At 53.8% G+C, this 25,377-nt stretch overlaps 1 protein-coding gene across 8 annotated transcripts; it reads left to right on the forward strand.

The window, feature by feature from the left end:
- Nucleotides 1-950: 950 nt before the first annotated feature.
- Nucleotides 951-24,574, forward strand: CGN (cingulin). 8 transcript variants are annotated; one of them, XM_084865399.1, is made up of 21 exons: nucleotides 951-961; nucleotides 6,745-7,628; nucleotides 8,750-8,850; nucleotides 8,979-9,048; nucleotides 9,159-9,254; nucleotides 11,219-11,346; nucleotides 12,492-12,624; nucleotides 13,112-13,324; nucleotides 13,937-14,085; nucleotides 14,344-14,476; nucleotides 16,822-17,022; nucleotides 17,344-17,550; nucleotides 18,395-18,652; nucleotides 19,549-19,719; nucleotides 20,233-20,394; nucleotides 20,711-20,800; nucleotides 20,959-21,042; nucleotides 21,141-21,259; nucleotides 21,588-21,696; nucleotides 22,363-22,526; nucleotides 22,850-24,574. In XM_084865399.1, the coding sequence occupies exons 2-21, from the start codon at nucleotides 6,759-6,761 to the stop codon at nucleotides 22,992-22,994; spliced, it is 3,603 nt and encodes a 1,200-aa protein (XP_084721525.1). In that variant the 5' UTR covers nucleotides 951-961; nucleotides 6,745-6,758; the 3' UTR covers nucleotides 22,995-24,574. The 8 variants fall into 8 exon arrangements, with proteins under 8 accessions (XP_084721525.1, XP_084721522.1, XP_084721526.1 ...); XM_084865396.1 differs by lacking the exon at nucleotides 951-961 and adding an exon at nucleotides 989-1,104; XM_084865400.1 differs by lacking the exon at nucleotides 951-961 and adding an exon at nucleotides 1,810-1,830.
- The last annotated feature ends 803 nt before the right edge of the window (nucleotides 24,575-25,377 follow it).

The raw sequence follows: 25,377 nt of genomic DNA on the forward strand, positions 1-25,377 counted from the left end.
TCATTGATTGGCTGCCGCCTGCATGTCCCCCACCGGGGATGTGCCCTTGGCTGGAATTGAACCAGGGACCCTTCAGTCCGTAGGCTGACACTCTATCCACTGAGCCAAACAGGCTAAGGCAACTCCTCCACTTTTTAAACAGTGGATTTGCAATCTGAGGTTGAGTCCCCTTCCTTTTAGAATGAGGATCATTCCTATTCCATGGAAACTTACATCCCTCTTCCATGTAAACTCCATGCCCGGTTCCCATTCATTCCACAGATACGTAGTATTGAGCTCTAACACCTACCAAAACAAGAGATCCCTGCTCTGGTGGGGCTTACTGTAGGACAAAAGACAAACGATGTCTATGAATTATTTCTAAGACCGAGTTACATAATCTGGAAGGAGATACATACTATGGTGAGAAAGGTACAAGGCGGGGAAAACGGTTTGCGGAGGCCAGGGGGTGGGGAAGCGAGTTCGAGACCGGGTTCTGGCACAGGTTGGGGAAAAGGGAGGCGAGCAGAGTGAAGGAGGCTCCGATGTTGGGGGGCCGGGGCATGCTTTCTGCAGAAGCGACGGGAGCGCAGGGTGGTTTACGCGAAGGTGGGTGCAGGGCGGAAAGGGGTTTGGACAGCGATCGCGGCTGAGAACGCGGGAGGCCGGGAGCTGTTCTGCAGCGGAGCCCAGAAGATGCTCTGGCCTGAGGTTCCCGGGATGGAACCCGGGGCCGAGGAGCGCCTTTGGGGGCTGGGGGGGAACCCCCTAAAAAATGGCCTCCTGGGGCCCCTCGCCCTCCCCCTCCCGCCGGCCCACGTGACCCAGCCCGCACCTCTCCCGCCCACCCTGGCTGGCGACCCTGGGCCGGGGTGCTGGAGGCGGCCCCGCCCTCCGCGGGAAACGGACCAATCAGAGGAAGGGGAGGGCGGGGCGCGCGTGGTGACGACCAATGGGGGTGGAGCTCGGAGGGGAGTAACAGGTTGGTGGGAAGGGGGGTGAAGAGCAGGCAGTGTCCAGCGATTGAGGGGCGGGGGGCCCCCCAGGAACCGCGAGTGGAGCTCTGCCCGAGCCCGAGCCCGAGCCGAGCCGAGCCCGAGCCCGGGAGCGCCGAGCTCGGCGGGGGTGAGTGAACCGGGTCGGGACAAGGGCACCCCGAGGGGCGGGGGTCCGGGCGATCAGAGCCACCTCCCTCCGGGGCACAGGTGCTGAGTGGGAGACGGGTTGGGGGGGGGGGAGGTCAAGGTAAGGTGGGAGTTCTGAGTGACAGCTGGTCCCCCCTCCGGGGTGCGAGTGGCAGGTGCCTGGGCGGGTGCCAGGTGAGGGAGGGGCGCCTGAGGCGAAGGTTATGCCCAGGACAGAAAGGAGGTTCAGAGCCAGGATCTCTTCGGAGATCAGATGCCCGGTCCGGTCCCAACGACAGGCTTTCTGGGGGAGCTTGGGGTGCTGGGGGGGAAGGAGTTCGGCTTCGTGGGGTCAGGGGCTCAGAGTCGGAAGGGGGAGGGCATGGGAAGAAGGTGCTGACACCCCCTGGCTTTGGGGTGGCCCTGAGGTGTGGCACTTTCTCTAGCCAGCCACCTGCAGGCGAAGACGGTCCCAAATAAGCCACACTGAGGGGCGGGCCGTGGGTTCCCCCCCTCCCCTCCCATCTCTGTGCTGGTGGGAAACTGTTGAAGGCTGTCCTCTGTGCTTTCATGGCAGGGAGGGTTTTTCCTTCTTCCTCTTGAAAGAGTGCCCTCCTAGAAAGGGGTATGCGGAAGCAGGATCCTCAGGCCTGCAGGATGTCTGGAACAATTCCTTTCTCATGAGGCCTCTTTCCCGGGGCCAGTCAGACCCTGCCCCCGAGCACAGGTACCTTCTCCTGCACTTTTAGGGGGGTCCTGGGGTGTTGTGTGGGAGCCTGACCCGTCTCCTTGGTGCCTCTCGGATCCTGATTCCCGTTCCTCCCTGGAACCACACTGACCTCCCTGACTCCCAGGACCATGGTGGCTCTCGGACTGGCAGTCAGTAGGCACTAGCGATGCCGGAAATGGACAGGACTCTTTAGGGGACCTCAAAACCAGGGGAGTTAGCACCTTCAAGCCTCCAGCTGGATGAGAGGTGCCCATGGGGGCCCCGACAAGATTTAGGGAGGCAGATTCCCTTGCCTTGGGCAGGAAGGAAAGGGAGCCAGAGCCAGCCAGCCTTCGCGGGGCCCCTTTGATGCCCTGCCGGAGGAGAGTTGTCGTAATTGGGAAATAATTAGCAACCGCTATGTGGCCTCCACGCGCCCCTGCACCCCTTCTTTCATCCCGGGGATGTTGGAGAGTCGGGGGCTGGCGCTAGGGGACTGATTGATAACCCAGCGATTTGCAGGACCCTGGGAGGATTCTGGCTTCCTAGAACCCTTCCCTCCTGCCTTCCCCAGGCGGACCTGCGTGCCTTCGCCTCTGTGGGAGGTCAGAGGGGGATAGGGCTGCTCTTCCTCATGTGGGGGAGGGGAGAGCTAAGGTCCAGGGAGGAGGCCGAGGTAAAAACGTGGGGTCAGGAATGCCCCTTTGGGGGCCTGAGAGGGAGGAGTAGAGAGAGGCGGTCTTCCTGCCACACACGGGCCGGCCTTCCCCAGGCGTTCAGTGCATCTGCTCCTCCCGCCCGTTCCCTCTCTGCATTCTGCCTCCTCCTTCAGAGCCTGGGCCTTGGCGTCTCTGCGAGATCAGAGCCTGTGGGTTTTGCCCCTCAGCCTCCTCTGTGGTGTGGAGTAACGCAGGTCTGCCTTCCTCGCTGCCAGTGGAGTCTCCCTGGCCCTCCCTTTCCCCTTGCCTCTCAAACCAGTCCAGCCAGTTTGCAGGGGCCCAGTTCCTCATTGTGTTTTTTTTCCCCCCCTACACTGCCCAAGCAGCTCTAGCCTGGCTCTCAGGTTTCGGCCTTTTTAAGTGGACCGAGCCAGGAGTCCACTTGCAGGATTCCTTCTGGATTCACAGGGAACCTCCCTATCTCTCCGCATCCACCAGGGGAACGTAGGAGCTGAATGATCAAGGTCACGGAGCTGTCCTTGGCTATGCTGGCCATTTGCTTTCCTTGTTTCTTCCGAGGGGAGTCTAATCTCTATTCCAGTCCTCCCGTTTTCTAAACGGGCTAGCTCTGTACCATCTCGCTTCTTCCCCAGCCCTGGTATATGGGATGCAAAGTCTCTGCATTCCGAACCACCCCACCCCCACTTCCGGCCAGTAGGGCAGAGACCCTGTCACTCCTCGTTGGGAGCCAGACGCTGTGTCTGGGCCAGAGGGGATGGAATTGGGGCAGGGCAGGCTAATGAGTAACTGGGGGGGAAGTGGCTGTTTGGTACCAGGGCAGTGTCTTCCCCTCTGTGCAGACCGGAAGGACAGAGGCAGACCCATGAAGCTTGAGGCCTGGTCTCTTCCCAGAGGACAGTGGGTGAGGAACACCTGGGGCCCAGGCCAGGGGCGGGAAAAGCAGGGCCAGGCCTCTATCTGGTGAGAGTGAAGGCTCTGCCCTCCATCGTGTTGCCTGGCGCCAGATCACTGTTTACCTGCCTCTGGGGCTTACGCAAGGCTCTGGAGCTGCCCAGCGCCCTGGCCCCGCCCCGCCGTCCTCTGTAACCGAAGGCGGATAGGTTTCGGGTTTTCCGTGTTGAATCATTTAGAGCCTTGTGTTCTGACCCAGCCCAGAGATTCCTTCAGCCCTCCTGGCCCCTGACCTGTCACATGTCCCGGGACTGGAGGTGTGCGAGGTGAGGGACTCGCTGGGCCTGCGGGTGCGGCTCAGGCTGCCTCCCAACAACTTAGGGCTCTGAGCAGCGAGGGGCTGTGCACTGTATCGAGCCAAGCCCAGGAACTTTGTGACCTGGATCTGGGCGATCAGGAGATGGATGTCCTGGCAGGGTAGAGCTGTACGATGAATAAATCATGTGAGTTCTGAGAGTTGGCCGTCTAGGCACATCTGGTTCCAAAATTATGGCGGAATGGGGCAAGGAGACCAGGCCAGGAAGAGGTCTTGCTCCGAGGGCAGACGAGCAATAGCTCTGAGGAACCTTCGGGCAAACCCCACTGCTGTGGGAGGCTGCCTTGGTTCAAGATACAACCTTGAACAAGTCGTTACCCATATCTACCATGTGACAGATCCTGGGGACACAGGAGTCAGCCAAGAGCCATGTTCTTTTGCCTTCTAGGAGTCTACAGGCTGGTGGGGGGACAGACGGGAAACGGTGAATCGCTGTGATAAATACATAAAAATGAGCTGAGGCAGACTCACTGAAGGACACCGGTGGAGCAGATAACATGGTTTTGAGCTAGTTTGTGAGGAGTGGTTAGGGAAGGCTCCTCTGAGGGAGGGACACCCATCTGTGAGCCAAGTGACGCCAGGCAGTCCCGTTGGAAGGACCAGCGAGTGTGCAGGCCACTGTGCTGTCGGCTCGGTGACAGGCATATGCTGCTATGGGGCAAACTCATGTTTAATATCTTGACGTTTTTATTCAAGCAGGACCTAAGTAAATAAAGCGCAAAAATAGGGAGTGTATAAAGATACGTTTTTACAGTTGTATACACCTATGGAATTATTGTCTAGACCTCATGCAGTATTATCGCTATACCCGTTTTAAAGATGAGGAAACTGAGTGGTGATTGGCCCAAGGTTATATACCTCCAGGGAAGAGCAGAGCTAGGATTCCAGGCCAGATTCTGACTCTAGTCTACTGCCTTTTCTACTGGACGAATGGTTTGGAAAACGTGTCCCTTTGCCTTGTGGCTTCTCTTATTTCATTTTTTTTTTTTAAATATACTTTATTAATTTTTTACAGAGAGGAAGGGAGAGGGAGAGAGAGTTAGAAACATCGATGAGAGAGAAACATCGATCAGCAGCCTCCTGCACACCCCCCACTGGGGATGTACCCGCAACCAAGGCGCATGCCCTTGACCAGAATCGAACCTGGGACCCCTCAGTCCCCAGGCCGATGCTGTATCCACTGAGCCAAACCGGTCAGGCCCGATTCCATATCTTACTTGAACTCCATCCAACATAGGGCCCTGAGATTCCATATCTTACTTGAATTCCAATATCTGAGTCAGATAAGACCTTGATGCCTGAAGCGTGGAAGACCGGGGCCCTGGGGCTCGTTGGTGGACTTGAAGGTGTTCATGTGAACCTCGAGATCCTGTGGTGAAGTTTGGGTGGGCTGTCTCCCGGGGAGGAAGGGGGGGCGCGATAGGGTATTGCTTTCATTATGTTCTCTAATGAGGTCTCCACATTGAAAAAGGTGTTGAGGTTTATTTCCCCCCCAGTAAGGGCCCCCTCCCTCCCTCCCGGTTCGGTTCCTTTCTCTGGTGGGGAAGGGCCTGGAATGCTAGGAATGCACTTCCTTCTGCAGGAGACTCCCTCCCTCCAAGCCCTTCCTCACCTGGAGGGTGGCCCTGCCTTCTCCTCTCCCAATGTCCTGGGCCTCCGGCCCTTCTACCAGCCCCGGAGAGCCCTTGCCAAGTTTCCTTGGCCCAGAGCTCCCCTGGGAGGAGGAGCCGGGTCTGTTCGTGTCTTTGTCTGGCAGTTAGAGGCCCCTCCTCCGGTTTGGTGCAAGGCTCTGGTGGAGATTAGCAGAAGCTGGAGTTCTGATTCACTGCTCCGCCCCGAGTTCCGGGAGCCGGAGCACACCTGCAGGACATTCCATTCGCTGACTCTGAGCTTGGGCAATGTGGACCGGGCAGCTGGCCGTGGGTGGGCTTGGCTCTGGCCCTCAGGCGGACAAGTCTGCCTGTCCTGGGGGCCCCTCGGACTGGCACTCTCACATGTCATCATTATTTTAAAAATATATTTTATTGATATATATATATATATATATATATATAAAATTGATTTTTTAACAGAGAGGAAGGGAGAGAGATAGGGAGCTAGAAACATCGATGAGAGAGAAACATCGGCCAGCTGCCTCTTGCACACCCCCTACCAGGTATGTGCCCGCAGCCAAAGTACATGCCCCTGATTGGAATCAAACCCAGGACCTTTCAGTCCGCAAGCCGACGCTCTATCCACTGAGCCAAACCTGTTCCGGCTTTTATTGATTTTTTACACAGAGGAAGGGAGAAGGAGAGAGAGTTAGGAACATCGATGAGAGAGAAACATCCATCAGCTGCCTCCTGCACACCCGCTACTGGGGGTGTGTCCGCAACCAAGGTACATGCCCTTGACCGGAATCGAACCTGGGACCCTTGAGTCCGCAGGCCGACACTCTATCCACTGAGCCAAACCGGTTAGGGCTCTCACATGTTATTTACGTTTGTTGTTTTTGTTGTGTGTTTTTTTGTTGTTGTTACTTTGTTGTTGTTTTTTTGATTAGGCAACACACCTGCATGGTTCCAGATTCAAAAGGGACAAAGAGAGATACACAATAGAAAGCCAGTCGTGTACCCATCCCCTGTCCCTAGCTCTCAGTACTCCCAATCCAGATACATCACTGCTGTCAGCTTAGGCATCCCAGAAATGGCCAGAAAACCTCGGGGTTCCCCTGCATTTGAAATGAGCTGAAGGCCTGGAGGCCCCACTCTCCCATTCGGATGGAGGAGTCTGTTAGGCAGGGCTTGTGAGAAATGGAAATCTTCAGGAACCGGGAGTGGGTCCAGCGGTGTGTGTTTCCATAGGCCTCTGAGATGCTTCTGCTGCTCAGGTCAGGTATGAGAACCACTGTCTTACTCAGAAGGAACGGCCAGGACCGTCCCCTCCCGACAGCCGGGGAGAGGAGGTTTCTGGGTGTCCGCTGACATGCTCTCCTTTGTCTTCCAGGACCCTTCCTGCCCATGGAGCAGGCCTTCGCCATGGCCGAGCCCCGGAGCCCGGTGGACCACGGAGTCCAGATCCGCTTCATCACAGAGCCGGCGGGCACCCCGGAGGCGGGCACCCTGCGCCACGCGGGGCGACGCCCGGCCAAGGATGCGAGAACCAGCAGCTATGGGGTCGCCGTGCGTGTGCAGGGCATCGCCGGGCAGCCCTTCGTGGTGCTCAACAGCGGGGAGAAAGGGGGCGACTCTTTCGGGGTCCAAATCAAGGGGGCCAACAGCCGAGGGGCCCCGGGAGCCCTGAGCCCGGACGCGGAGTTCCCTGAGGGCGCCTACTCTCGGGCCAGGGAGCCGCCTGGCCGCCGCCTGCAGGACAGCATGTCCGACGAGGAGCCGGGGGGCCCCTGGGACGGACGGCTCCTGCGCTCCCAGTCCCAGGCCTCGCTGACGGGCCTGGCCCCTATGGGTCCGGGCCACAGGAGCACCAGCATGCTGGAGCTGGCCCCCCACGGAGCTCCCCCAGGGAGCACCATTGACACGGCTCCCCTGTCCTCCGTGGACTCCCTCATCAGCAAGTTTGACAGTCGCCAGGGGGGCCAGGCCCGGGGCCGGACCGGCCGCCGCATGCGTTCCGTGCCCCCCGAGCAGCGCAAGCGGAGCCAGAGCCTGGACAACCGGCTCCCGCGGGACCCCCTGGAGCAGCGGGAGCGCAGGTCCCCCAGCCCCTGGGGCCCCAGCGGGAAGCGTGACGACCACGGGGGCGGCGTGAGACAGCCGGCGCCGAGCCAGAACGCCCCCGGCGGGCTCAGCCGTTCCCGCCAGACCCAGGACTGGGTCCTCCAGAGTTTCGAGGAGCCTCGAGGGAGGACCCAGGACCCTGCCATGCTGCAGGTCAGACCCCACCTCTCTGCCCTCAAACCCTGGCCCCTTCTCGGCAGCCCTGACCCAGGCCCTGGGGCCCCTTGCTGGTTCAAAGGACCAAGGGCGGGATATTTCTACCTTTTGTCTTCCATCTTTTCCATCCACGTGGACAGATGGCCAGGGGCACAATCAGAAAGGAAACAGAGAGCCGAACCCGGTGTGACTCAGTGGATAGAGTGTCGGCCTTAGGAGTGAAAGGTCCCGGGTTTGATTCCGGTCAAGGGCGTGTGCCTTGGTTGAGGACACATCCCCAGTAGGGGGTGTGCAAGAGGCAGCTGATGGATGATTCTCATCGATGTTTCTAACTCTCTCTCCCTCTCTCTTCCTCTCTGTAAAAAAATCAATAAAATATATTAAGAAAACAAAAACATAGAAAGGAAACAGAGCTAACTGTAACATCACCATTCCCAAGCATAGATCAAGACCTTCTGTGCCTCGGTCACTGGCATTGGCTAGGGCTGGCGGGTGCAGGAGGCAGGCTCGGAGGATAGGTGCTCTTGCCAAAACTCCCACCGCTGTCTCCCACCCATGAGAGGGGGAGTGATTTTTACCCTGCGACAAAGTGAAGCCCGTTCTCATAGTAAATCGTTTACACACGCTGACACATGAACTGTCATTGGTGCAGAATTACTGGTAGCACAGCTCACTGCCGGTTGGGATCTGCTTGTTGAGGAAAAGCTGGTTTGCAACAGCAGGGAGAGGAGTATCCTGCGTGGCCCACTCCCTGGTCTGTGGCTCGGGCCTCAGTGGTCTTGCCGCCTCTTTACTTGACTTCAGGCTCGTTCATGCTTGAAGGGCCTTGTCTCCTCATGGCCACGTCTGGCCCGTCGGAACCTTACACTGGCCTCTGGCTTAATATTCCTATGTCTTAGGGCAGGGGTCCTCAAACTTTTTAAAGTGGGGGCCAGATCACGGTCCCTCAGAGAGCTGGAGGGCCGGACTATATGAACTACTAATTCCTACTGTAACACCTCGGCTGCGCTCACTGCCCAAAAAACCTGGCGGGCCGGATCAGACTCCTCTGCGGGCCGCATGTGGCCCGCGGGCCGTAGTTTGAAGACCCCTGTTTAGGGTTTACTCTTTTTTCGCAGTTCAAATCCACTCCAGACCTTCTCCGGGACCAGCAGGAGGCAACCCCACCGGGCGGTGTGGACCACGTGAAGGCCACCATCTACGGCATCCTGAGGGAGGGGTGAGCAGGACCCCCCTTCTTTTCCTTCTAACTTCCTTCCCCACCCCCATGCTCTTTCTCCTAACTCCCCTCCTCTCTGCCACCTCTCCCCTCTCCTCACCTTTGCGTCTGCCCTTTCATCCCCCAAGGAGCTCGGAGAGTGAGACATCGGTGAGGAGGAAGGTCAGTTTGGTGCTGGAGCAGGTGCAGCCTCTGGTGGTGAGTGGCCTTCTCGTGGTTGGGAGCAAGGGTCAGGGTCAGGGTCAGGGCCTCTTGGGCCTCAGGATCTGGATGTGGGCTCACTTCCTTCCCCACCGTGTCTCCGGCAGATTGCTGCTCCGGCTTCTGCTAAGTCCCTGGCAGGGCAGGGCGAACTCACCCGGAAAGTGGAGGAGCTACAGCAGAAGCTGGATGAAGAGGTGAAGGTGAGGAGAGGGTAGAGGCACAGGAGGGAGGAAGAACCACTGAGGGGAAAACCTTCAGTTTGGGCTGGCTCCTCCAAGTCTGGGAGAAGCGCTCATGTGTCCTGCGAGACAAGAGTGTGTGCTAGCCCTAACCGGCCTGGCTAAGTGGATAGAGCATCGGCCTGTGGACTCAAGGGTCCCAGGTTCGATTCCAGGCAAGGGCATGTACGGGCACATCCCCAGTAGGGGGTGTGCAGGAGGCAGCTGGTCGATGTTTCTCTCTCATCGATGTTTCTAACTCTTTCTCCCTCTCCCTTTCTCTCTGTAAAAAAAATCAATAAAATATATTAAAAAGGAGAGAAAGAAAAAAAGTGTGCTAGTACCAGCAAGGATTTCTGGGCTTCCCTAGCGCTTAGACAGGAAGAGCACATTCATCAGGAGTCCAGCTACTCTTCATTCCATTTCCTCTGGCAGTTCCCATCCTGGCTCTGCCACTTAACTGGCTGCATAAATCTTGAGCAAATTACTTACCTCAGTTCTTTTCATCATCGTCATAATGATGGTGGTAATGGTAGCTGTCATGTATTAAGTGTAATTTTTGTAGTAGGTGCCCTCCTGGCTCCTATGTAATAATTACAGTGACCCTGTAAAGTAGGCATCCTGGGCTTCTTTTTATGGTGAGAAAATGGAAGGTCAAAGGGGTTAAGTAAATTGCTCAAGGTAGTAAGTTGCAGAGGAGACATTTAAAATCTCAAGTTAGCCGGGACCGGTTTGGCTCAATGGATAGAGCGTCGGCTTGGGGACTGAAGGGTCCCGGGTTCGATTCCGGTCAAGGGCATGTACCTTGGCTGCGGGCATATCCCCAGTGGGGGGTGTGCAAGAGGCAGCTGATTGATGACTCTCTCTCATCGATGTTTCTGACTCTCTATCTCTCTCCCTTCCTCTCTGTACAAAATCAATAAAATATATTTAAAAATAAATAAATAAATAAAAATAAAATAAAATAAAATCTCAAGTTAATGTATTCTAACGTCTGTGTACTCCCCCTGTCCCCCCTCAAAATAAATAAATAAATAAATACTGCTTCCAACTTTTCCAGTATTGCCTGTATGCTGTTGGTGCTCAGTAAGTGGTGGCTTGTAACTCCCTTTGTTCTCTGTTCAGTGTCGGAGTTAAGTGGTGAGCTGCGGGTCAAACTAACAGTTTAAATCCCGGTATCCTCCGTGGTTGGGCTTTGTAACACCCTGGGAAAGTTCTTGAACTGTTCTAAGCCTCTGTGGCCTTGACTGTCAAGTGGGGATCACAATCGGAGTGTATCAGTGATCTACTGCTGTGTAATAAGTTACCGCAAAGCTGAACAGCTTCATGCAAACATCTCCCAGAATTGTCTGAGGGCCAGCATTTGGGAGCAGCTTAGCCGGGCAGTGCTGGCTCAGTGTCTTTTGTACTTGAGGTTCCATTCAAGGTATTGACTGGGGCTACAGTTATTGGAAGAGTTGACTGGAACTAGAGGATCTAGTTTTAAAAGGGGCTTCTGTGGCTGGTGGTTGGTGGCCTCAGTTCCTTGCTGTGTGGATCTCTTCGTAGGGTTGCTTGAGCGTCCCTAAAATAAGTCAACTGCCTTTCCCCGGAGCGAGTGACATAAGAGAGAAGGAAGCAGCCATGCCTTTGTATGACCTAGTCTCAGCAACTACATGTCATTCCCCCCTTTTCCTACTTGTTAGAAAAGAGTCCCTAAGCCCGGCCCATGCTCAAGGGCAGAGGCTTCTCCTTTTGAAAGGAATGTAAAAAAAAAATGTGTGATGTGTTTTAAGCCATCACACACACCCAGGCTTATTCTGAGGATTAAGCGCAGACAATCTGCATGCGTCCCCTGGTACAGAGCCTGTTGTACAGTGAGTGTCAATAAATGTTAGAATTCCCATCATTCCCGGTCCTTCTCAGAGGCTTTCCCTGCTCTGCACCCGCTTTCCTTTCCTTTTCAGAAACGGCAGAAACTGGAGCCGTCCCGGGTTGGGCTGGAGCGGCAGCTGGAGGAGAAGGCGGAAGAGTGCAGCCGCCTGCAGGCGCTCCTGGAGAGAAGGATGGGGGAGGCCCAGCAGAGCACTAAGGAGTGAGTGCCTGGGAGGGTTGGGGAGGCTCTATGGGGCAGTGGTTGGAGTTAGAGGCTGCCTGTGGGCAAAGGGAGACAGGGAATTCTCCAGAAGCTGAAAGGGGCTGGCAGAGATGGTGTAAAGATAGGTATGAGTGACCTCCTTCTTCCCCTTCTCTATCCATAATGGTGATGGCGCATGCGTTAGGGTACCTGGTTTGCCTCTCTGCCTCAGGCTTTTCACCTGTAAAATGGGGTCAATGATAGTACCTCCCAGGATTGTTGTGAGGATTCAGACATTCATTCAACAGATGTTTTTGCAATGGATGCCGTGTGATGCATTGATCTAGAGTCCTGAGGTACATCAGTGAACCACACAGAGGAAGAGCCCTGCTCTTCAGAAATGGTTTTCTAGTGAGAGGTAACAAACTGTAAACAATAAATATATTCTTTAAAATATATATATATATATATATATATTTTATTTTACAGAGAGGAAGGGAGAGGGACAGAGACCAGAAACATCGATGAGAGAGAAACATCGATGAGCTGCCTCCTGCACACCCCCTACTGGGGATATCCCCACAACCAAGATACATGCCCTTGACCAGAATCGAACCTGGGACTCTTCAGTCCACAGGCCAGCGCTCTATCCATTGAGCCAAACTATCTAGGGCAATAAATATATTCTTAAGTAAAATTTTCATATGTGAGAAGTAGAGTAAGTTATAGCAGATCAGAAGGGCCAGGTTATGGGAGCAGGTTACAGTATTAAATAAGGTATTTAGGGGAGGTATTTGTTGTTAATCCTCACCTGAGGATATTTTTTTCCATTGATTTTTTTTAAAGAGAGTGGATGGAGGGAGAGAGAGAGGGAGAGAGAGAAACATCCATGTGAGAGAGACACATTGGTTGATGGCCTCCCACACGTGCCCCAACCGGGCCAGGAACTGAACCCGTAACCCAGGTCCACGCCCTTAACTGGGAATGGAACCCTTCAGTCTGCAGGCCAACACTAACCATTGTGCACACCGGCCAGGGCTAGTCGAGTTCTTGTTAAGATTTGGACAAAGACTTGGAGGTTTCAATGAAATCATAGATGTAAAGTGTTTAGAAAACTCTCTGACACGTAGCGCTCAGCAATGTGGTCTGTTGTTCACGATCAGGCTCCAGAACATGAAACTCCTCCTGGACCAGGCTGAGAGGGTACGACAGGGGCTGCAGACCCAGGTGATGGAACTGCAGGACAAGCTGAAACAGGCCCAAGGTCCTGAGCCTGCGAAGGAAGTGCTGATGAAGGTAGGGAGGTGGGCTGCGGTCCCCAGCCCCTGCTTCCTTTCAACTAGAGCAGTGTTTCCCAAAGTGTGGTACACGTACCCCCAGGGGTATGGGAAGAGTTTGGTGGGGGTACTCGTTGCACCTGAGTTTGGTGGGGATATGCACTGCACCGTGCTTAGCTGCGCCTAATTCTGCGTTCTCATGAGTACGAGGGGTACTCCGCGTTACGAAAATTATAGAAGGGGTACACATATGTCAAAAGTTTGGGAAACACTGAACTAGAGTATCCTCAAAGTATGGGGGTACTCCTCAGGATGCTCTCAGACAGACCTAACAGAGCCCAGAACGGTGGGTTCCCCTTAAGCCTCCTGGAGGTCACGGAGCACCTGGGACCATGCCTAACAGATGATAGGCACTTAGCAAAAACGTTGTGATGGACGGAATGAATGTCTAGGCAGGTGGCTCCTCACAGGTGGTCATCTCTGTACTGGCACTTTCGCTTTCCCAGGACCTGCTAGAGACCCGGGAACTTCTCGAGGAGGTCTTGGAGGGGAAGCAGCGGGTGGAGGAGCAGCTGAGGCTGAGGGAGCGGGAACTGACGGCCCTGAAGGGGGCCCTGAAGGAGGAGGTGGCCTCCCGGGACCAGGAGGTGGAGAGCGTCCGGCAGCAGTACCAGCGAGACGCGGAGCAGCTTCGCCGGAGCATGCAAGACGCGACCCAGGCACGTGGCAAGAGCAGGGCCTGGGAAGGGCGCTACCCGGAGGTCTTGGGTATTTTTAGACTCTTCGCGGTTGTGATGGGACTCCCCCAAAAAGACACACGGGAGATGGAATGAAAACCTGGGCCAGGAAACCTATGGTGGCAGAAGAGGGCGTGCGGGTCAGGAGTACCAGAGGGTGTGCAGTCAAAGCTCCGTGGGGAAGTAACGGAAGGAGGCTTCCTGTAGATCAGGGATGGGGTACGCCTGGCCCGTGGGCCACGTAAGTCCCGCAAAACCATTTGGTCTGGCCCCACCGAGGCATTAGGAGTGAGTTAATGAAATGTTTGACCAAATAGAGCAGGCTGACATTTAAGTCGATCATTTTGTATGGCACGTGAATGATATTGTGCCATATCCAAATAGTTATTGTCAGGAAAAAAAGGTTCCCCACCCCTGCTGTAGATGATGGAGGGGTGTGGATAATGACTTGGGGGGAGAACCTTCCCTTGGGGGTTTCACCGGGTGTCGGGGTGTGCACCCTCTGGGCCCGAGCCTGCCCTTCTGCACGCTCACTGGTTTGACGTGAGCTCTCCCGTCTAAGCCTTCTGGCCCTCTGACTCTCCCCTTCCTCAGGACCACGCAGCGTTGGAGGCTGAGAAGCAGCGGATGTCGGCCCTGGTGCGGGGGCTGCAGAGGGAGCTGGAGGAGACCTCGGAGGAGACAGGGCATTGGCAGAGCATGTTCCAGAAGAACAAGGAGGAGCTCAGAGCCACCAAGCAAGAGTAAGGACCGTGCCCCTCTCTCAGGAATACACATCCGTGATTCTCATCCACATCCCACTTCCTTCCCACTCATGTGGCGCTCTCTGCTTCTCAAACTGCTTTTTTTTTATATATATATATCCAGCTTCCTCCCTCCTGAGCCTGGGTACTCAGTGCATTAGCCTCCAGGAAGGTGGTTTTCATTGTGCTGCCAACCTCTCCCAGGCAGGTGGTCTGACCCTGTCCCTTTTCCCTTTCGATTCACCTGTCTGGGCTCAGACTCATGCAGCTGCGGATGGAGAAGGAGGAGATGGAAGAGGAGCTTGGGGAGAAGATAGATGCCTTGCACAGGGAATTAGGGCAGGCCCGAGCCGGTGCTGGAGATTCTCGCCAGGCAGAGGAGCTCAAGAAGGTATCTGGGCGTTGGGGGCCGAAGGGAGGGTTGGGGTGTTAGGAGCCTGCCTTATCTGTCCACGAGGGTCCCCACATGAGTGTGGCTGTCTCCCTCGTGCTTGGTTTGTAGGCCCCATCCTGCCTGCCCCGCCTTATTTCGACCCAGTCTTTGACCCAGCGGGGCTGGCTGGTCTCCCTGAGTATAGAAGTTTCTAGTGGAAAGGGCTCTCAGTGGCCAGGCTGAATAATATATTAAGAGGCTGCTGGCTGCTTCCCAAGAGACCTCATGCATAGCGGCATTTAGGTGGATTTGAGAAACGTCAGGGTCATTTTTTTTTTGTTGCAAGTTTGGAAACCTAACTTGGTCACATAACAAGAGCCGCTCTGTCTCTCAGAGGGCACTCATTAACTGTATTTGTCAAACAAACGTCAGAGCATCCGTTTATTGATTTACAATGAGAGTACTGGACTGGAATACTTGCATTGGCACGGCCAGCTGACCTACATGGGAAGCCACGTGGCAATTTGAAAGCTGCGTAGAGTAGAGAATCTAGGCGTAGAATTACATGGTTTATCATATATGATATTTTATAAATGTTAAGGGCATAAAATTGAAGTAAACACAAATCATTTTTTTTTCACATTCCTAGTACTAGTCTATAAAGGATAAGAAAGCAACTCATTGTTTTGGGTGCTTTAGAAACTTAGAAAAGATTTTCATTAATTCTAGGGAACTGACATTTATGGCCTCCTGAGTTTCCTTGTAGGTCTACATTCACTATGCTGGCTTCAAATGCTATACAAGCAGGTGCTCAGTTACTAAGTATTAATTAATCAATGCTTACACATCATGCCTTTACCATAAGACTGTTTAATTGTAATCAAGGTAATCATATTTTTAAAGGATAATTCTCCAGGTACATAAATGCCTGAGCTTACCACAAAATATTTGGTGGAGAAAAACATAATAAAGATTAACCAAATATATTTGGTGGCTGTGAAATCAAAAGTACTCTTACATTTTTAAGACATTTAATTTAAAATATTGTTATGGCCCTAACTGGTTTGGCTCAGTGGATAGAGCATGGGCCTGCGGACTGAAGAATTCCAGGTTCGATTCCAATCAAGGGCATGTGCCTTGGTTGCGGGCACATTCCCAGTAAGGGGTGTGCAGGAGGCAGCTAATGGATGTTTCTCTTTCATCAATGTTTCTAACTCTCTATCCCTCTCCCTTCCTCTCTGTAAAAAAAAAAAAAAATCAATAAAATATATTTAAAAAAAGTAAAATATTGTTATGAAGTGAACAAGTATCAAGGATAGTCTAAAATCTGTTCACTATATTAGTTGACATAGTGAACCTGGGCATTCCTTTGGACATTCTCAGTTGATACATTATGTTGGATAAAGCTAAAAAGCAATACCTAGTATTTAACTTACCTCATACATTAAGTATATTTTATCAAATATGTAGCCAATAAACAAAGTATAAATTAGGAAAACAGTCCAATATACACCAATAAACAATATGCTATTTTTCTTTTTCTTTGTAATTAGTTTCTCATATTGAAGACTTATATAACCTTCCAGCCTAATTACAGTATTGTCTGAAGTCGTTAGTAGCTAATGAATTAGAACCAGAGATCATGTTTTAATTTTTCTAAAAAAGAAATCAGGGCAGCACCAGTAGATATGTGCCACATATTTTGGTTTTCAAAGTATTTTTTTAACAGAGAATCCTTTTTTATCCATACCCTCATCTAGTCTCATTCCACATAATTTTTTAAAAATATACTTTATGATTTTTTACAGAGAGGAAGGGAGAGGGATAGAGAGCTAGAAACATTGATGAGAGAGAAATATCGACCAGCTGCCTCCTGCACACCCTCTACTAGATATGTGCCTGCAATCAAGGTACGCGCCCTTGACCAGAATTGAACCTGGGACCCTTGAGTCCACAGGCCTGGCGCTCTATCTACTGAGCCAAACCAGTTAGGGCCATGCACACGTGTTTAACGAACGTGTTTTTGATGCTCTTGGGCATACACGGGGCGTGGCAAAAGTAGGTTTCCAGTTGTTCCTACGGAAAAGATGCAATGCTTAGTAAATAATAATGCAAGAATGCACTCTGGTGTTGCACATACACCTGTGAACCTACTGTTGCCGTACCGTGAGCGTGTGTTTTTGCAATTCCTGGGTCCTGCGGTAACCCCATGGCTCGCTTTTTGAGAAACCAAAAGCCACTTTCCCGGGCAGCCACACCAACTGACACTCCCTCCATGCCGCAATGCATGGGGGTTCAGTTTCCCCACATCCCGGTATCCCGGCTGGCCCTCTGGTCCTACTGCCATGCCCCTGCCCTCCCAGGAGCTGCGGCGGACACAGGAGGAACTGAAGGAGCTGCGGGCGGAGCGGCAGAGCCAGGAGGTGGCCGGGCGGCACCGGGAGCGGGAGCTGGAGAAGCAGCTGCGGGCCGAGGCCGACCGAGGCCGGGGGCTGGAGCAGCAGAACGTCCAGCTGCAAAAGACCCTCCAGCAATTGAGGCAGGACTGTGAAGAGGCTTCCAAGGCAAGGGGAGTGGGCACAGGGCTTAGGAGGTGGAGGCGGAGGGGTCTGGAGGGCTGAGGAGCCAAAGTTACCTGGCATGGGTACGTACCGACCGGCTCCTTGGTCCTCGGTGTGCGGTGGTGGAGGCCGCCAGGATCTGGCACAGGGAGGCCGGGCTGTCCCTGTAGGGGGGTGGGTTTCTCAGGGGAAGCCAGCCTCTGGTTGGCGGCAGCCCCTCCTGGAAGTCCGGGTCTCGTGGCCCCTCTGTGGGGTGCTTTTCTCCCGGGCGTGGACGGGAGCCTGGAGCCGTGGGGTCTGAGCCGCCCCTCTGCACGGCCGCAGGCTCAGATGGCAGCGGAGGCAGAGGCAGCAGTGCTGGGGCAACGTCGGGCAGCAGTGGAGACGACGCTTCGGGAGACCCAGGAGGAGAACGACGAATTCCGAAGGCGCATCCTGGGTCTGGAGCAGCAGCTGAAGGAGGCGCGGGGCCTGGCGGAGGGCGGGGAAGTGGCGGAGGCACGGCTGCGGGACAAGGTGCAGCGGCTCGAGGTCAGTGCCTCCGCGGACCTTGCTGGTTTCCTGCCAGCCCTTCCTCCTCTCGTCCCTCGCTAACTACTCAGCCATCACTTTTTTTCTTTTCTTTTATATATTTTATTGATTTTTTACAGAGAGGAAAAGAGAGGGATAGAGAGTTAGAAACATCGATGAGAGAGAATCATTTATCAGCTGCCTCCTGCACACCCCCCACTGAGGATGTGCCCACAAGCAAGGTACATGCCCTTGACCGGAATCGAACCTGGGACCCTTCAGTCCACAGGCGATGCTCTATCCACTGAGCCAAACCGGTTTCGGCTTTTTCTTTTTAAAAAATATATTTTTATTGATTTCAAAGAAGAAGCGAGAGGGATAGAGAGATAGAAACATCAATGATGAGAGAGAATCCATCCTTGATTGGCTGCTTCTTGCACGCCCGCCCCCTCACCCCCACCCAGTACTGGAGATCGAGCCTGTAAGCCAGGCATGTGCCCTTGGCCAGCATCGAACCTGGGACCCACCCTTCAGTCCGCAGGCCGATGCTCTCTCCACTGAGCCAAACCGGGCAGGGCTCAGCCATCACTTTTATTCTGCTCTTCGTGTTTTCCCTTTGCCTCCAAGCCCTCTGTTCGCCTTGCCGTATTTCCTGGAGTGTGTTTTGGTGTGAACGCCCCAGTCTTTTTATCTCTTATCTCCCAACCTTTGCACGTTCTGTGTCTTGATTTTTATTTTTTTTCCCTACTTCCTCTGAGCCTGCTTTCATGGCTCACCCTTTTCTTCCTCTTCTCTCCCGTCTACTCACCTCCACATGGCTAGCGTCCAAGCTTTGCCTTCTCTCGGTCCAATCCCCCTGACCCAGGCAGAGAAGCAGCGGCTAGAGGAGGCCCTGAGCGCAGCCCAGGAGGAGGAGGGGAGCCTGGCAGCAGCCAAGCGGGCCCTGGAGGTGCGGCTGGACGAGGCCCAGCGTGGGCTGGCCCGCATGGGGCAGGAGCAGCAGGCGCTGAACCGGGCCCTGGAGGAGGAGGCGAAGCAGCGGGAGGCCCTGCGGAGGGGCAAGGCGGAGCTGGAAGAGCAGAAGCGCTTGCTGGACAGGACCGTGGACCGACTGAACAAGGAGGTGGGCAGGGGGCAGGGGGCGTCTCATCTGGGCTCTGGGAGAGGCCCAGCTCTGTCAGAAGCTTGCCTGGGGGACCGGGGGGATGTGGGTCAGACTGTGTGCTGTCTGCTTTCCTCAAGTTCATTGTTGGGGAGGCCAAAGTCAAATCTTCAGAGAGTGGCATCCTTCCTGCCTCCCCTCAGTGCTTTTGCCCTTCTCCCCACACTCCATTCCTTTACGGTCTTTGATCCCTGGAAATGTTTCCTGAATTCTCCGTTAGAACTCCGTGAGACCTGAGTGTAAGACGCTTCAGTGGGAGAATTTTATATTTGGGGTAGCAGAAGGAGGGAGGAAGAAAAGGAATTAAATTGCTCGTTTTCAGCTAAGGCTGTCCTCCTCACCTCTTACATGATAAAACTAGAGCAAACAGCTAGTATAGTTCCTCAGTTCTGAAATGTGCATTTTATTATCTCTGAAGTTGAGTTTTGGCTTGTAACTGATGGTAGGTCATAGTTCAGTCGGCACATGTTTCTTAGTGGTAAACCCTTGGAATTTTGGATGTGCTGAAATAAGGTTTATTGCGTATCAGGCACTGTTGCATGCATTTACATAGTTAACTAATATAACTCCCCCAACAACCTTGTGATGTAGGTACTATTATTATTCCATTTCACAGATGGGGAAACTGAGATCCAGAGAGGATAAGCGACTTGCCTGTGGTCATATAGCTAGGAGGTGGTAGAGCCAGGATTCGAACCCAGGCAATCTATACATGACTAATAGCCATGCCAGAGTCCCAGGTCCAGGACAGAGCAAGAAAGGGCTGCTTCCGCAGGAAAGAATCTCGGGGAGAGTCTTGGGAGCTTGGACCCAGAGAAGAATTGGGTCCTGAGAACGTCCTGTTCTGTGTGTCCCAGCTGGAGCAGATGGGGGATGACTCGAAGCAAGCCCTGCAGCAGCTCCAGGTCCAGCTGGAGGATTACAAGGACAAGGCCCGGCGGGAGGTGGCCGATGCCCAGCGCCAGGCCAAGGAGTGGGCCAACGAGGCCGAGAAGACCTCTGGGGGGCTGAACCGGCTTCAGGATGAGGTAGGAGCTGACGTGGCAGGAGGGTGGGAACCCTTCCAGGGTCCTTGGTTTGAAGGTCATTGCCTCTGAACGAAACCTGTGGCCCAGGAATCCTGGGAGACCCGGGTTTAGTGTCTAACCTTAATGTAGAGCGACATACCGAGGTGGGGGAGGGGGGAGGGAGTGGTCTACCCTAGGCACAGACAATAGGGATGCATTGTCTGTAGAGCAGGGATTTTCAAACTCAGATGGATATGAGAGCCACCTGGGAAGGTTTATAAAAATTCCAATGCTCAAGCTGCATCCTGTACCATTGAAATCATAATCCTTAGGGATCAGTAGTCTTAAAAACTCCTCAGGTGATTCCAGGCTGTGCAGGAAGTTTTTAAACAAGAAACAAGAGGGACTAAAAAAAAATCATTTTGCTTTTTATTATCACCATACACTGGCAATTCTAAAAAAAACTGTGGGCTGCTGCCACCCCTTTGTCCTCCCCTTCCTTCTCCGAGCGGCTGCATTTTCCCTCCTGCCCAGACCCAGAGACTGCGGCAGGCCCTGCAGGACTCCCAGGCGGACAGGGACGCAGCCCGTCTGGACAAGGAGCTGCTGGCCCAGCGGCTGAAGGAGCTGGAGCAAGAGGCCCAGAACAAAAAGCGCTCCCAGGATGATAGGACCCGGCAGTTCAAGGGCCTTGAGGTGGGGACGTGGTGCGGTGGCCTCGTGGTGGTGGGAGGGGGGTGGGGAGAAGGCGGCCTGGGATCTGGCACAGGTGGGAGACCTGTGGTTTCTCTGTTCTCCCAATAGGGTCCTGGGGCTGCCCTATGAGCTGAGGTTTGTCATTCTGCTCAGGGGCCAAGGCCAGAGCAGGCTCCACTCTTGCCCCTGGATGCCACACCTGGTCAGCGGAGGGCACAAGCCCCGTGGTGGCTCTGGGCAGAGGCAGAGGCAGAGACCCACAGGCTATGGTGCTGAGTGAGAGAGAAAAGTCCAGCCTGTTGTCCCTCCCCTACAGGAAAAAGTCTCGCGGCTGGAGGCGGAGCTGGATGAGGAGAGGAACACTGTGGAGCTGCTGACCGACAGGGTGAATCGTGGCCGGGACCAGGTAACCCCTTCCTTCCTCTGCATCGGTGTCTACCTCTGAGCGGAATCTGCGGACTCAGCATTCAGGGAGCATCCTGCGGTCACTCTGCCTCCCTTGGTTCAGCTCGGTGGCTCAGCGTCAGCTTTCCCCAAGTCTGGCTCCTCTCACCCACCCCGTAGGTGGACCAGCTAAGGGCAGAGCTTATGCAGGAGAGGTCCGCTCGGCAGGACCTGGAGTGTGACAAGATCTCCCTGGAGAGACAGGTGAGGGGGGGTCTTGGGGACGGGTCACGGGAGGCGGGAAGGATGACCTTGGCAGGGATCAGAAGAAGGCTTAACTGGAGGCTTCCTGTCCCTCTCAGAACAAGGACTTGAAGAGCCGGTTGGCCAGCTCCGAAAGTTTCCAGAAGCCCAACTCCAGCCTCTCGCAGCTCGAATCCCAGAACCGGGAGTTGCAGGAGCGGCTGCAGGCAGAAGAGAGGTGAGGTGGACCCGAATTTCCTCTCTCCCTCTGGACGCTTCTCCTCTGCTGCTCCCTCCATTTTCTGCTTCCGACGTGGCCAACCTGGCCTGATCTTTTGGGAGGACTTCTTTCTTGATAGAGAACAGAGAGAGAGAGTTGCAGAAATTCTAAAATGGGAATGATGTCTATCTCCCCAGTCCTTTGGATCTGCCCTGGATCCTCCCCGGCCTAATGGTGGGGCTCATGACTGAGAGGCGTCTGTGGGGGCATGAGAATGCCAAATCGGGGTTAATTTAGAAATGGCGACTGCCATGGACATCCCCCTACCCCATCGCCGCCGTCTTAGGGAGAAGACCGTGCTGCAGTCCTCCAACCGGAAACTGGAGCGGAAGGTTAAAGAGCTGTCCATCCAGATTGACGATGAGCGGCAGCATGTCAATGACCAGAAAGACCAGGTAAGGGCCATGGCCGGGGCCACGCAAGGATGCGGCCAGTAGATACTGCGTTTGCCTGAAGGCCAAGGTTGGTCCCATCTCGTGGGTCTTCCAAACGTAGACTTTTCTTGTATCAACGCAGAGACTTGACTGAAAGGACTGGATTGTAAGAGTTCTAGGAAGCACATGTGTTCATCAGTGCTTGTGATGTGCTAGCTTCTCTTTCTAAGCATCACACACACACACACACACACACACACACACACACACTCATATTAACTCATTTAATCCCCAGGGCAAACACGAGAGCTTAGGGAACTTGCTCATGGTCACCACATTTTCCGAGGGCAGTGACTCCTTGTCAAGATTGCTACAGCCGAAACCGGTTTGGCTCAGTGGATAGAGCGTCGGCCTGCGGACTGAAGGGTCCCAGGTTCGATTCCGGTCAAGGGCATGTACCTTGGTTGCAGGCACTTCTCCAGTGGGGGGTGTGCAGGAGGCAGCTGATCAATGATTCTCTCTCATCGATGTTTCTATGTCTCTATCCCTCTCTCTTCCTCTCTGTAAAAAAAAAAAAAAAATCAATAAAATATATTAAAAAAAAAAAAAAAGATTGCTGCAGGGGGGGGTCCCAGGCTGAGTGGCAGCAGATGCTTTTCTGATGTGGGGGCTTGGTCTCCTTCCCAGCTAAGCCTGAAGGTGAAGGCTTTGAAGAGGCAGGTGGATGAGGCCGAAGAGGAAATTGAGCGGCTGGACGGCCTGAGGAAGAAGGCCCAGCGTGAGCTGGAGGAGCAGCATGAGGTCAACGAACAGCTCCAGACCCGGATCAAGGCTCTGGAGAAGGACTCCTGGTAATGGCCGCTTCCCTGCCCCTGCCCCATCGGGATGGTGGAGCCGGAAGGGGGCGGGCTTTCCTGGCTGACGACCTTGAGGGAGAAGAGGATCTCTCAGATGGGACTTGGAAGCCACTTATTCCTGGCTGGAAGCTTGGATGATTGCCTTTTAGGATCTCAGCCTCTATTCCATACCCCATCGCCCCAAATCTCTGCTAGGTGGGGAACCTTGGGAGTAGCTTTAGGTCTTGGGAGAATCGGGAGCCTCTTTAGCGTGAAGAGGGTGGCTGTCTCCATCTTTCCACCTCCCTCCGTCACCAGTATTCCTCTCTCTGACTCAGGCGCAAAGCTTCCCGCACAGCTGCTGCTGAGTCGGCCCTCCAACACGAAGGGCTGAGCTCTGATGAGGAATTCGACGGCGTGTACGATCCTTCCTCCATCGCATCGCTGCTCACGGAGAGCAATTTGCAGACCAGCTCCTGCTAGCTCGCGGTCCACAAGGCCCAGAGACCACGCTAGAGGCCTGTCCTGGCCAGCCCTGCTTTGTCCTGCCTCCGATCCCTCATTCTCTCGGGGGACACAGTCATTCAGACCGGAGACAGGGAGTGGTGGTGATAAAAGGGTATCCGGGCTGAGGTGGTAGACGGACGGACTTTCCTTCTCTTCTGGAGGAGCGGGTATCTTAGGCCACCTGAGCCCTTACAGCCGCAGGGATGGTCAGCAGACAGGTTGAGGGGGGAGTGAGCAGGCCAGGGAGGGAAAGAAATTGCCATGTATATAAAGCTTTATTACTTTCGCCCTTAATCCTCAGGCTCAGGGAAATGCCCTAGGTTATTCCGCCACCTTGATTCCTGTCACCTGCTTCCCTGCCACTCCGGAGCAGGGTGTGGGGAACCGTATGGGTAATGGGCACGCTGGCGTGGCTCCACCTGCTCCTCGATGCTCCTCTTTGCACAGTCACGGGGCCCCTGTGGTAGACCCCCCCCCCCCAACCCCACCTCTCAGTCCTATTTTTTTATCTTCCCTAAGCAAGTGGGTCCAGAAGAGCCTTTCTCCTTCCCTCTTCATCTTCATTCCCAAATCCCTTCTTTCTTCTCAGTGCCTTAGCCACAGCGAGGAGATAAGGATGCTCTTCTTGCCTTTGATACCTGCACATTTATACCTCTCCACGGACCAGCCTTTTTCCATCCGGGGATTTTTTTTTTTTTTAATAATATATATTTTATTGATTTTTTTTTATAGAGAGGAAGGGAGAGGGATAGAGGGCTAGAAACATCGATGAGAGAGTAACATTGATCAGCTGCCTCCTGCACACCCCCCACTGGGGATGTGCCCGCAACCAAGGTACATGCCCTTGACTGGAATAGAACCTGGGACCTTTCAGTCCACAGGCTGACGCTCTATCCACTGAACCAAACCAGTTTTGGCGCGTCTGGGGATCTTTCCTACAGCCCCAGTATCTGGTCAAAGAGAGCTCCTGGCTTCTCTGCCAATGAGCCCCTCTGAGAGGGACTTTGGTGGCGCCATGATGAGATGGTGGGGCCTGGGTCAGGGTTTCCATCCTCCCTCCTCTCCCTCTGTGACTATGGACGTGTCTATAAGGTGGCCATACCTGGGAACACTGACAGCTGTCGACACAAGTTGACAAACAAAAGCCCTTCAGCCCTTCCACGTGGCCTTGCTTGTGGCTTCTCCGACCCGAGGTGCCCATCCTTACTGGGGAACCGAAGGACCCTGGTCTCAGGAGCTTGGACCTGACACGGGGCTTCCCGAGGGGCTAGAGGCCGGCTCTGGGTAGAAACGCGAAGAGGCAATGGAGGATTGATTTCCCCTTCGGGCTTTGAGGAGAGCCAAGCCCTCGTGGAGAGGAGTGAGGGAGATGATTCACCTCATTTCCTAAGGCCGCTCCGTGAGGAGCCTGGGGGAAGAAGGCTGTTTTCACCAATGACTTGTAATTTCATGATTTAAAAAAAAAAAAAAAATGTCCTGCAAATCAGATATTTTTCTCCCAAACCAATCCAGCCTTGATTTTTTATGTTAAATGAACTATTAAAATTATATATCTATCCTGTAATCCTTGGCGTGTTTTCTCATACTTTTCCCTCGCTTACTTGGAGGGCCCCACATTAGGAAGAAACCATTTTATTTTATTTTTTTATTTTTATTTTTTTCTAATTTATTGATTTTTTTAAATAAAGTATATTTCTCAGATTCTTCCCCCCCCCCCAATAAATTTCATTGATTTTTCACAGAGAGGAAGGGAGAGAGACAGAGAGCTAGAAACGTCGATGAGAGAGAAACATCGACCAGCTGCCTCCTGCACATCCCCCACCGGGGATGTGCACGCAACCAAGGCACATGCCCTTGACCGCAGACTGAAGCTCCACCACTGAGCCAAACCGGTTTCGGCTTTATTGATTTTTTTTACAGAAAGGAAGGGAGAGGGATAGAGAGTTAGAAATATCGATGAGAGAGAAACATCCATCAGCTGCCTCGTGCACACCCCCTACTGGGGATGTGACCGCAACCAAGGTACATGCCCTTGACTGGAATTGAACCCGCGACCTTTCAGTCCGCAGCCCGATGTTCTATCCACTGAGCCAAACCGGTTAGGGCAGGAAGAAACCATGTTAACTGCGCTGTTTAGAGGCTGAAGCTGGGTTTTTCTTGACCTCAGTTTTTAGAGGCCCTCTACAACAGATCAGATGGAACCTAGGTCACCGGAGGATTATAGCACCTTCATTTTCTCCTAAATAAGCTTCTGGGAATAGCAAGGCCAGTAAATGCCTTCTTTGAAGGGTTGGAGGAGACACCAGAACTGAGTTTTATTCTTTGGGGCATAGGATATCCCCGGCCCTCACCTCCCAGG

Source organism: Pipistrellus hanaki, assembly GCF_964339955.1.
Source record: "Pipistrellus hanaki genome assembly, chromosome: 18".
NCBI lineage: Eukaryota > Metazoa > Chordata > Mammalia > Chiroptera > Vespertilionidae > Pipistrellus > Pipistrellus hanaki.